Source organism: Gobio gobio (assembly GCF_949357685.1).
Source record: "Gobio gobio genome assembly, chromosome: 10".
Lineage (NCBI taxonomy): Eukaryota > Metazoa > Chordata > Actinopteri > Cypriniformes > Gobionidae > Gobio > Gobio gobio.
The window spans coordinates 37,080,938-37,093,676 of NC_137116.1; the positions used below are offsets into that span (position 1 = coordinate 37,080,938).

The 12,739-nt window shown below is 35.8% G+C and overlaps 1 protein-coding gene across 2 annotated transcripts in view; it reads left to right on the top strand.

Moving 5' to 3' along the window:
* slc20a2 (solute carrier family 20 member 2) overlaps positions 1-11,488 on the top strand; it is a 55,076-nt gene extending 43,588 nt beyond the window's left edge. For both annotated transcript variants that reach the window (XM_079827337.1, XM_079827338.1), the window contains exons 10-11: positions 1,731-1,815; positions 7,360-11,488. In XM_079827337.1, coding sequence (XP_079683463.1) covers positions 1,731-1,815; positions 7,360-7,524 — 250 coding nt within the window. In that variant the 3' untranslated portion in view covers positions 7,525-11,488. The remainder of the gene's footprint in view (positions 1-1,730; positions 1,816-7,359) is intronic.
* Positions 11,489-12,739: the final 1,251 nt, after the last annotated feature.

The window sequence follows — 12,739 nt, forward strand, 5'->3', positions numbered from 1 at the left end:
TTATTTTCATTTTTAGTTTAGTGAATTTAAAAACAATTTAAAAAAACAATAAAAAAAGGTTACAGATTGTAATGTTACAATGTTAGAATGTAATGTGATTTTAACCCCTTTTTGCACATAATATATAGCAAAGCCTACATTACATTCACTATATTTATTTTCATAGCCTTCAATATCAACATTGTTTGTAGGACATCATTGGGCAGGATGTGAAATAACATTATTTAAAGCTACACTGTGTAACTTTTTTAGTTTATTCTTAGCTAAAAACACTTAGTTCTTTCAAAAATATATGTGCTCATTAATGTATATTTACTTCTTTCAAGTAATAAAGTATTCTCGTAAGTTTATAATATGCCATTGAAAATACATACAGGTAAGGGGTTCGAATGCGGGTCGCCATGCTGCCCATCCATCTTGAAAGTACATTAGCCAAAGAGGGACATACCCCTAAATTCAAGTTTCGCCTTTCGCGTTTTAACACTCAATGGCACCGTGTCGAATGTGGACAAGGTCGAACTGGGAGCCATATTAATCTTGGACTAAATCGGCCACCGTAGGAGTTAAAACGAAATTGAGAGGAAGAGAAACTAATATTCACTGGATGGTCATATACCTTTTAACTGCTAGATGGGGGAAAATATCACACAGTGTAGCTTTAAATAAATACAGATTTTTTTTTTTTATCCAAATAGAAAAACGTAGAAAATACCGGGATATATACCGTATATCGCCATTCAAACAAAAAATACAGAGATATGATTTTTTGGCCATATCACCCAGCCCTAGTCAGACACACGAAACGGTCATTACCATATCTGAATTTCAGCACTTGTATACACAGTGATAACACAGTGATAAAAGTCTGTATTAATGTATCAATTTGAATGCAAGTTCTTATCCTTTGGAAGTGCATGGAAAGTTTGACCTATTGATAACACGAATCAAGCTATTTCAGGCCTCAGTTACAACTGCACTCTGTAAAAAAAACCCCCAGTATTTGCCAGTATTTTACCAGTAAATTTAACTTGCATTTATGTTTAAAAATAGTAGCTGTGGTCGCCAGTTCTTTACTGTAAAAAAATATGGTTTTGACATATGAGGTTTTACTGGAGTTATAGTAAAAAAGAATCTGTATATTAACTGTTACAATGTAAATATTCCATCCCACTAAAGTACTACATCATGACAGGCAATATCCGAAAAAGCATAATAGGGGCACTTTAACTTGGGCGTAATGTAAGGAGATAGTGAACTCCATGCAGTATGCCTTATTTCAAAACTTGCCGTTTAGATGGGGTTGCATGATTTTGTGGGTGGTTTGTCTGCTTGTTTGTGCACAGCGCATATCTTACCCACATGTTCCTGCTGTCTGTGTGTGTTTGAAAAGGCCACAGGAGAGTTTATCAGCACAATTTCAGCACAACCGTAATCACAAGGCTGCCGCTGTTTCCACCTGCATGCATGCACACACGTTTACTCTGTGATGCTCCCTCACACACACATTTCATAGGCAAAACGGCACAGAAAACCTGTCAACCCTGTTTTCTTGTTACTTCACCACCTTCATCTTCTCGTGGACTTCTTGCATGCCTGTTAAAATGTTTCTGCTCCTCCCGACCTGCATGCTGTACGCGTGTACCCGCCTCTCTCAGTGGCATGCATTGTCATTACTGGTTTAACTGCAGGTGTAACTGTATAAAGTTGTGTTCTGTTGCCCTCCCCCGCAGTGGATTCACTATTGAGCTGGCCTCTGCGCTCACTGTTGTTTTGGCGTCCAATATCGGACTTCCAATCAGTACGACACATTGCAAGGTAAAGATCGGGTCAGACCCCAGCTGGCCCTCTCAGGTTATTGTGTGCACGCCACCGGAGAGAGGGGGGAGCCGTCTTGTTTTTACAGGGAACAAGAGCTGCCGAAATCAGCTTTCAGCATATGATGCTGTTGTGTATCACAAATAATGATGCACAGCACTTGACACATTTGATACCCTATCCAGAAATAGGGTGATGTCCTGCTACAATAAACACACAAATCACATGTACTTAGAAAAGAACTACTAGATAACATAAAATGAACATGTATTAGTAGGAGTAGTAGGAGTTTTAAAATGCATCAAATGTCTGACAATTATTATTTAAAATCATGATTATAATTCATGTTAGAAAAAAAAATGCTTAGTTAGCTTTAATTACTACAAGCATAATGTTTAGATAAGTAAATGTTCTCATTTTCTGAATTTTTTTGTTGTTGAATATATTCGTCTAGCTCAACCATTGAAAATCTTTCAAGCTATTCAAAATAGTTTTTAACTGAAAACTTAACTTAAACTTAAAATTAGAAATGTTGCCTCAGGAACTACTGAAACTGAAATAAAAGTAAATTAAAGCCAACTATTTTAAAAGGGAAAAAAACTATAAGCATATGATAAAATGACTTGAAATAATAATAAATGCTATAATAGTATAGTATAAACAATACTAAAATAACTCTTAATATCTACCAACATTAAGGCATTTTCTAGATGACTGAATATTTAATGAAGTGTTGTTAAATAATTATTATTGTATTGTTAGAAAATAAGGAAATAACATAAATCAGGTTTATGACTGCATTGTTAGACATGATGTTGAAAAAAATCTCCAAAGTTTATAACATAAAATAAAGCATCTCATGTAAAATGTTGTTTGACTTTCTGAAGTGAGTGAGCAACATTTTCTGAAGGTTAAGCACCTATTTTTCATGACATTTGATGTATACATTTTGAATCACGATTACTCTGGCAGGCATCCTAGGTTCTCTGAGTCATCCAGTTACTGATGTCATTGGCTTGGTCACTGTTTCTGATGGTTATAAATCAACTTTACTGAACACTGATGTCAATCCTGGACAATGAACCCTCTCATCAAGGCTAAAATGGCTCTCTCAGACCCTTTAGAAATGAAGACGAGTACTCCCTCTTCTCTCAGACGTGGCCTTGGTGCATACAGAATGAATTAACGTCTTCTCTTCACAGATTTGTGTTTAAGTGATGCTTCACCGTGTCATCTCTTTGTCCCCTCCTCATCTCTCTCGTGGCATGTTGCTGTGTATTTGTCCACTCGGGCCACTTGTGTCTTGCTCCATGCTATGCCTGTCTCTTACGTTTTGTCTGTTGTTTGTCTTTGTCTTGTCATATGTCGTCTGTTTACAGTGGATTTTGCATTGAAGTAATGAGCGCTCTAACAGTGCTTGTTGCCTCAAATGTTGGCGTTCCTATAAGCTCCACCCACTGCAAGGTATTGGTATAGTAGTGAAGCTTTGGTAGTGCTAAACTCCACCCCATAGCTTCACTAGCATAATCATCAAACAGCCAATCAGTGCTCACCTCTGCAAACATGTCACTCTATGATTGCAGCTTTGATTCGCTTTTTTGATTCATTCTTTTTTCATCTACTAAGTTGCTTTAAAGAAAAGGTGTTAATCGAAGTCTGTATGTATTTTAAAGGTGCATACATTGTAGTTGAGACGCTAAACGTGTTAACCACACCATGCGTTAACCACTCCATCTCACTTGCAGTGATGCCATTTAAAAGTAGTTCATTTCTCATTACTATAGGTCAACAGCCTGAACTGTTCACATTCAGCTAATACTTGACACAAATGAGTCCAGCAACCTCACCTATAGTCAAAAATCAATACCAAAGCCTATTTACTTATTGTTGCTACAAATACCCTGGAGTGGAAATGAGCTGACCTCTATGTGTTCTCTTGCGTGTGCTTTTTGTGGTGATTTTGGGATGCTTTGTGATTTCAAGGGCATTCAAAGGCTTCAAGCATGTTTGGCTTCATACTACTACATGACCTCTTTTCAGATTTATAAACATCTTTCTATGGCTTTATGGATTGAGGCTAATTTGGATTAGGGCTGTCAATTTAATATGTTAATAGTTTGGATTAGGGCTGTCAATTTAATATGTTAACTCTTTCCCCACCAGCGTTTTTGGAAAAAAGTTGCCAGCCACCTCCTGCATTTTTGATAATTTTCTCAAAAGTTTCATGACCCCCAATATTTTGTTGCATGTATATCTGAAGATGCAATATCAAAGAAAGAACAGAGGCTCTACTTTTAAACAAACAAACAATGAAACTAAAAAAAAAAACATTTTATTCTAGCTTCATGCTGTCTTTTTTATCAACACTTTAATGTGGGTAAGTTTCATTCAACAAAAAGCTGACTACATCAAAGACTAGGTCCATATCATACTCAGAACTGATCAAAACATAGATGGAGTAGATCAAGTCCATCAACACCCCTAGTGCTTGCACAACCTCGTCCTGAGTCGTCATTTCATTGGGTCGAAAATTCCATCAATGGTGGGGAAGGAGTTAATAGTTTGATTTATAGATGTCAATTTAACATGTTCATTTTGTGCAGCTTAAAAAGTATTAAAAAAATAAATGAATAAAAATGTTTGACTGTATCCAACTAGGGTTGGGAATCGAAAATCAATTCCAATTCTGGAATCGGATACTTGTAATAAAATAAAAAAAATATTTTGATTCTGCTTATCAATCCCCGTGTGTGCATTTTTATGTGATTTCAGACCATTTTCAACTGCAAGAAGACGTGAAAGAGAACTCAATTTGGCACTCGCGGTACACGCACCCAAAGCGTGCGCAGAGAGCTGCCTCTAATAGCGTGCATTACTGAATTTGTAATCTTGTACGCGTCTTCTTGCGCTTGAATGCACAAATACACAAAAATTATATCCTCGTAAACACAGTCGGTCAAGAAAACAGGGAAATCAGCTGCAACAAAACATTCTGCCAAAAGACTCAGAATAAATGTTTAATATAAATGTTTGAACCTTACTGGAATCGAAAAGAATCGATAAGCAGGATCGATATTGCTCAAATTCAACCCGATACCCAATTCAAAGTTTGAATTTATATATATATATAAATAAAATTTGAACTATCTAGCCCCTACTGAACAGTGTTTGTTTTTATAAACTATTGTAGGTTTTATTAATATTTTGATAAAGCTTTTAATTGCATTTTTTTTTTCAGTTTTCTTTTAAATTTTTATATTATTTTAGTAATTTATATGCTTTTGTCATTTCTATAAATCTTAGTTTTTTAGCTTTTTTTTTACTTTTAGAAATGTTTAAGTAGTTTTTATCTAATATTTATATTTTATTTAAACTTTATTAAAATAATTTTCAATATTGAGTTTTAGTTTTAAGTTAACAACCCTGTTACCCATTGTGGGCTTAAGCACATCTTTAAAAATGTTTTATTTTTAATAAAGTTTAATTACCTTAGTTTTTTCTTCTTTTTCAAATCAAAATTTAAAAATGTTGGTGAACAGGGTTGTATTTAGTGTTTTTATCTGCCATAATTTTGGTTCTTTGAATTTTTCATTTCAATTATTCACTTGAGGGCTTTTCTGAGAAAATATTGATTTAATTAAACAATCAGCATATTAATACTTTTTTAAAATCGATTGACAGCCCTAGTTTAGGTATTCTAAGTATCAGCATTACTGTTGGGAGCATGTCATGTTTTTGTGTCATAGCATCCAAAGTATGAATTGTCAGGCCGTTTACGTTGAGTTTTGTCCAGTAAAGCCACCTATATTGCATCATTTTGAAACTGGAACAAACACATGGCAGCTGTGGAGGAGTCTCATCTTCATCAAAGTATATTGATTAAAGCCTCAAATAATAGAGTTGCTTATTTGTTAAACAAATGATACCACCAAATTGACAGAAAGGTCATGATGCTTGTCTTGAATTCATGAATTAGTCGCATGGCCCACAGGTCGAGCATCTTCCATGAGGTTTGCGTAGTTCAAGGGGTTTAAATCTAGAAGAAAGTCATGGGAGAATCAAAGGCCTGAAGTCTTTTATTCTCTGTTGTTGACTTTGGGTTGACTTTTGCTCCAGATTTAGCCCCCCTGTGACGGAGGCTTCGGTTACACTGACAGTACAAGAACAGCCAGATCGCTCTTGTAACTAGCACAACACCTGTCACCAGAACCCCTGAGTCACACAGCATGTATGGAAATGTTACTCCTCCCGCTGCCCTGTGGTAGGCAGGACATGACATGACTTTACCTTTCAAGCAAAAGGAGAACATGACTGATGCAGCATAGGATAATGGCTTTATTGGACTAGACACTAGGTCTTAATTGTAATTCAGTAAGGAATGACCCCGATTTTATAAAGAAAAAGAAATTGTGTCCTCTAACTAACCACTGTCCCAAAGGACTTTCCACAATTAATCAAATCCATGTATTTTGTTATTTCAGTGCATTCAGGAGACATATTACACACATGAAATCACAATTGGAGTTTTGTGTCTTTTAGCTCATGCCTGTTAGCTTTGAAGCCATGTATTTGCTAGTCTGAGCTTTTGCCCACATTTTTTGTTTGGCAAAATGCTCTCCGTAATGAATAAGTTTGCGATAATCAAATATTCCCCATTTTTGTGGTGGAGATAGAGTAATCATTTTAGCAGGCTTTTTAAACATTCAATTTGCTGTTATGAGATTTTGACATGATCTCTTTTTCTTTGGTGACCTGCGGGAATGAGAGCATCAAAACAATAGTTCACCCATAAAATGAAAATTGTCATCATCAGATTTAATTATAATCGTATTCATATAAAAGCTCAACCATGCTTGCTTGATGTGTGAGAACACAACTTTTTAATATAAAACCCAATTTAAATATAATTGAGCAAACCAAATTTATATATGAATAAAACTAAACGTAGCCTAATTTAAATCTGTTCATCGTATAAAGCAATCATGTACCTTCAGAAGATTAAATGGCTTGATTCATATGGATTACTTTTATGATGTATTTTTGGAGGGTCAAACATGATGAGAATATTAAAAATACCTGAACAAAAGTCTTACCAGTTAGGAATGACATGAGAGTGAGTAAATGATGACAGAATTTTCTGTGTTGGGTGAACTTTGCCTTTAAACATAATTTCAGTATAGTAAATATAGTAATATATTATATCTTGATATAAAATTTCAATCTGTTAACAACAAGATGTTTCTCAATTTCTAAGCTATGTTGCCCCCAGCGCTTTTGACCATAAAAATAATAATAATAATAATGGGGTGAGCACTTTAATATGCGTCAATCTAACATCTTGTTTCAACAGAAAATAGGAAGAGGATATAAAACTACATTTGTGATTTTATGGGGTCTTTAAAAAGCCTTTAGGAATAACAAAATGCATTCCATAAAGATTGTATCCCTAGTTCCCCATTTGAAAAATGTAATCCATGTTTTATTGTTTTCATTTCATATTTGTGTTTCGTGCTACTGCTGATTTTGTCTTTGCTGTGGGTTCAGGTGGGCTCAGTGGTGGCGGTGGGCTGGATCCGCTCCAAGAAGGCTGTGGACTGGCATCTCTTCCGAAACATCTTCCTGGCCTGGTTTGTCACCGTCCCTGTAGCAGGCCTCTTCAGCGCTGCTGTCATGGCCCTGTTCGTCTACGGCATACTGCCTTTCGTCTGAGATGGGAAACGGAGAAGAGAGGAAGAGGTATAGGAGGGTAATGATGAAAAAATAAAACGGAGACCGAGACAGAAAAAAAAAAATTCAATATCTTGATATAAGGGGACAGCCAGAGGGGTAGGGAGAGTCTTCAAATGCTGCCTGGAAAAGCATCCAGAATCCTTTGACTTAAATATCCTTAATCTTGTCGAGAGTATTTATTTCCGTTTCATTTTTCTATTGTTTCGTTGAAATGTTACCATAAACCGCGAGATCTTTGACTCAGTGATATGAAATGGTACATTATCAAAGTTCCAAAAAATAGTTCTTGTACATCTGTGGTCATACATGTTCAAAGGAGTAGACAGAACTGGACAGATGTGCACATACTCAGTGCATTCGTAACCGTTACAATTGCCAATCTCACATAAAATATCAGTATATGATGAATATATAGCAACTTATGGCACAATTCGCAGTATATTGGCACAAAATAGTTGTTAACTACTCCTGGGCCTCTAAATGTAATGTTTTGAAATATGCCATGTGTAGTGTGTGTTATAACCGCACCTTCATTGCCATTCGCTGAAACATCAAACTTCTGCGTAAATGACACTGAGAAGCATCCTGCTGTTCGAAACCTACATTAGCTGCATTGCTAAAATCATACCTCAGTCAACCCTCTATGCCACATAAAAGACAAGTGACAAAACTGTGCTATCTCATAATACATGACATATTATAAGATGAATCATTTTTCTAGTGGATAATGTGCAAGAATTCCCTGTTCTTTTATTGTTGTATTTATTTTTTAGATATGTTAGCGTTCAGACCTTTTTTTAAAAACACAAAAAAACACAAAAAACAAAGGTGTGAAGGCAAAATCATGTTTTGAACCATGTATGCTACTATAATTTCTACTGTGTATATATTCAGCTTTGGATTTTCGATTTTTAGTTACGTCTTTTTTCGAGGTCTTATATTGTTACGTTTAAGGAGACTTTAGACCAGGTTTGGTAGTTAGCATGAAACGTATGCTCTTCCAAGCGTATGAAAATGATCAAATATTAAACATTACGACTCTACATTCATAATCCTGTCAGGGTATATCAAGAATAACTTCAAATAAACGATTTACCACTTGTTTTCCAATCGACTAACCTAAAAGATTCCCATGTCAATGAAAAATTAGGAGTTCACAATATCATTTTGAAGATATCGAAATTCAGCTTTTTATCCATACATATCAATAGGTGATTTGAACCCATTTGATTTTATTCCCTTTTTGGAAAAAGAATAGCCAAAGATTCAGATGGTCAAGTTTAATTTCCAAACTCTTCGACAGTGTTTGTAGTTACAATCGAAATGTTACTGTATTGCGGAAAGTTATATAAAGGATGCTAGTAGTTCGGTCCAGCCCTAGTAAATAATGTTCTCCGAGCCCCAATGGATGATGCCAATATAAAAATCTGTATGTGCCAAAACGGGCACTTGGGTGAACCCATAAAACCAGCACAAACACAAACGTAGATGATGTTTTGAGAGGCAGTATTAGATGCTGGATCTGGCTATCGGTGAATCTTATATCAGCATCCGGCTACTTGATTCACCCTCTCTGATAAAGCCTTCAGTACTGATATCAAATAATGAGGTTTTTCAGAAGAGGAGCTTGTTTAACATCAGGTCAATATGTGATTCAGACACAAATGTGTCGCGTAACGAAAGGTCAACCTATTTGTGGCCCAGACACCACAAGAAACCAAAAAGTCTCATGATTTCCATCCAAAAACGACCATTCTATATCAGGTGAACTGAGCTTAGATGTTTGTCAGACACATTGTAATCTGCCTCGGGATAGTCGCCAGATTTGGAAACTGTACAAACGTGTGGCTTTGAAACCAATGCAAAGTGTTGCCATTTTCTTTTTTTTTGTGTGTGTGTGTGCGCGTGTGTGTATTACTTTTGTTTTTATTTTTTCATCAAGAACAAATCTATGCTTAAATGGCCATTTGCCTTGTAATGTTGTGCTTTACTGTTTGTTGGATACAGTAACTTCAGTACTGTGGTGTTTACATTGTAATCATATTGTAGAATAACTCATTGCAGTTGCCTAAAAATGCCAATCAACTAACTATTAATCACAAATTAAATATGAAATAACCAGGCATTGGTGTTTCATGTCATTTTGTGTTTTAGCAGTGTGAACCATCATGATCCTGTTACGCACACTGCTACATGTAGTACTCGACTTTACATGGTGGATATGATTAAAACGAGAATAATAATAAAAAAAAGAAATTAATAGATATATAAATTTCATTAAACTATATTTTTCTACATATCTAAGTTTTACCTTACATGGAGAGTAAACTGGGCTCCTGAGCAGCGATTATATTGAAGTACCAGTAACTATTCTAAGAAAATTCAGTGCTGAATACCACTGAACATTTTCTTAAAGATGATTTTATCGCAAAAGAGTCCGAAAAATTCAGACGGGGGTTAATGATGTGGATTGGTTCCATATATCCATTGTTTTTTCTTGCCCGGGGACGTCTCTCTCCCTTGCGCGAGAGCGAGAGAGTGGTTGTGAGTTGTTAAAATTCAACAGTTTTTCATGATTATTTTTGGAGAAGTAAGGTTGAATGACTTTGTAATTTTGTTTCCCTGAAATGCAATATTGAGCTGCCAGACTGTGTTCAATTGAACCTTCACCAGCAGTGGCGTTACCAACATTGAGATTCAGACAGGGGCACAGCAAAATCCAGTTAAACGTTTTACTAACCTGTATTCGATATTTTGCATCAAACTGGCGATATATAATTAGCCTTTCTGCTATGACTTGGTTTGTTTTATAGCAGCACACCAGCGAAACATTCACATGCGCTGTGTAAAAAAAAAAACACAAAAAGAGGCCGGAAACAAATTTACGCAAGTACACAAACGCAGATGCTCGGCGTTTGACCAGCACACACACGCTCGTGTGTTGGTCTCGCGGTAACAACCCTCAGCCCTCAAGGGGGCAATTTAGTTACTTTCAAATGTATCTAACATTAAACCAAATGTGTTCTCATTCAAGTAAGTTGCTATAAAAATTGATTCTAAGTACATTTCTCAATTATATTGAGAAATATTTTAAAAAGTGGTTTATTTGAAAGCAATTTATGCCAATTTCCACTATAGTATGAAGCCCTTAAAGCGATATGGTGATGGAAAAAAATCTATTTCAAGATATATTCTTTTGCGTTTCTCCAAGAAACGTTGTGTTCGCAAACTTTTCGCAAGCGAATGGAACATTTCTCGAGAGAACGCAAAAGCATTTACATATCTTTTTCCCATCACCATGTCCCTTGGGTCTCCGTACTATAGCACCCCTTGTGGCAACACTGAGAATGTGATGGGCGCTTGTTGCGCCGAATTTCGGAATTGTGTCTGCGTTCAGGTATTTGCGTAACCGAACATTGGGCTGCAGTAGTTACATATTCAAAGAATGTCATGTTAACCACTACTCTGCTAGATCAAAAACTTCAGTGCCGTTTTGTGCTTTTATGATGGACATTTTACGATTGGACATATCCAAAGAAATCACCGTTAGATTTGCGCAAATAAAATCATCCTGATCCACAACACCGGTGTGATGACAGAAGTTTTCATAACTGTTCTTGGCAGCCTATCGTGACATTCTCCGTAGTGTTCGAATATCATTTAAGTTTCCATGTTCTTATCTGCACTTGAAAATAGAATGTAGCCCAATCCTCTGCTGGCCTGCTGATTGCCTGCTGTGTCGTCTCTATTTCCATGATGATGTGAATGCTATGCTGTTAACTGTCTGGTACCATCTGAAGACAGGGCTTTAGATTTAACAAACCCCCCTTATCTGCATATGTACTGTATTGCTGTTTTCTTTCTTTTTGGAACTTTTTTGTGAAAGTTGTCTGCATTTTAACTAATTAAATTATGGGAATTAAAATTACAAAGAATAACAATCTGCTGGTCTCCTGTTTTAATTTATTGATTGATGTTTTACAGTAGAAGTGTGTCATTTTTTGTGACTTAAATGCTTCATCACATCCCAGCTTAATGTGGACACACACACACACACACACACACACACACACACACACACAAAGATTTGTTTTGCTATCCAAGTGAGGACATTCCATAGGCGTAATGGTTTTTATACTGTACAAACTGTACATGTTATCCCCCTACACTAAACCTACCCATCACAGGAAACATTCTGCATTTTTATATTTTTAATAAAACATTTAGTATGTTTTTAAAGCTATTTTAAATATGAGGACATTAGTGCTGGGAATCGATTAAAAAAATTTAAGTAATTAGTCGCATTTTTTAAATATTTTGAAATTGTAATAATTTCAGTTACTCTCCAAATTAACGAAGAAACAATTTAAAGACAGCATATTTTAAATATTTGTTGTAATGGCATCTTTTTGTGAATGAAGGCCAGTATCACTGATACTAATGTCTCTATGAAACATTAATGACGTTACATTACAGTATAACTGAAAGCTCCCAATTTCAACATTTATTAGGCTTTAAAAAAAAAACTTGTGAAAAAGTGAACTTAAAACAATCTTTACATAAACCCATTATAATAAATGTTATTTTTACTTGTGACCTTCCCTGTTAGACATATACAGAAATGGAATAGTTATCAAACAACTTTCTTAACTGCATAAATAATAAATTAAATATAGATTAATCATCATTAAAGCTACAATTTTCTCTTTTCCCATTGTTCTTTGATGAACATTAATGACAGGCATCATCAGTGCTCCTGTCACTTTAAGAACGGCCGCTGCCCAACATTAAACGCAGATCTGACGCGCTGTCCCGCGCATCTCATTTCCTCACAACTCTTTAAGTTAATTTTAGGCGTTATTTAACAAATTTAAGACTCTTAATATGAGAATACTCAAAATTCTCTGTGTTGTTGTTATTGTTTGTTCAAGAGCAAAAGAGAACTCGATGTGAGCAGGAGACTGACGCAAGTCTGTCTGTGCGTCGAGTGTGTGTCAGAGTGTCCCTCGATTGGCTGACATGAGACGCAGCCACACAGACAGGACTTTGACATGCAGCGCGTTCTCTTATGTCTTGTCGCGCTTGGAAGCATTTACATGAATAGGAGCATGATCATGTAACGCTAGGCAAAAATGGATATAAAAACGGACGCTGCGTTATTTGCGTTAAATATTTTTAACGCATTAAGCTGAAA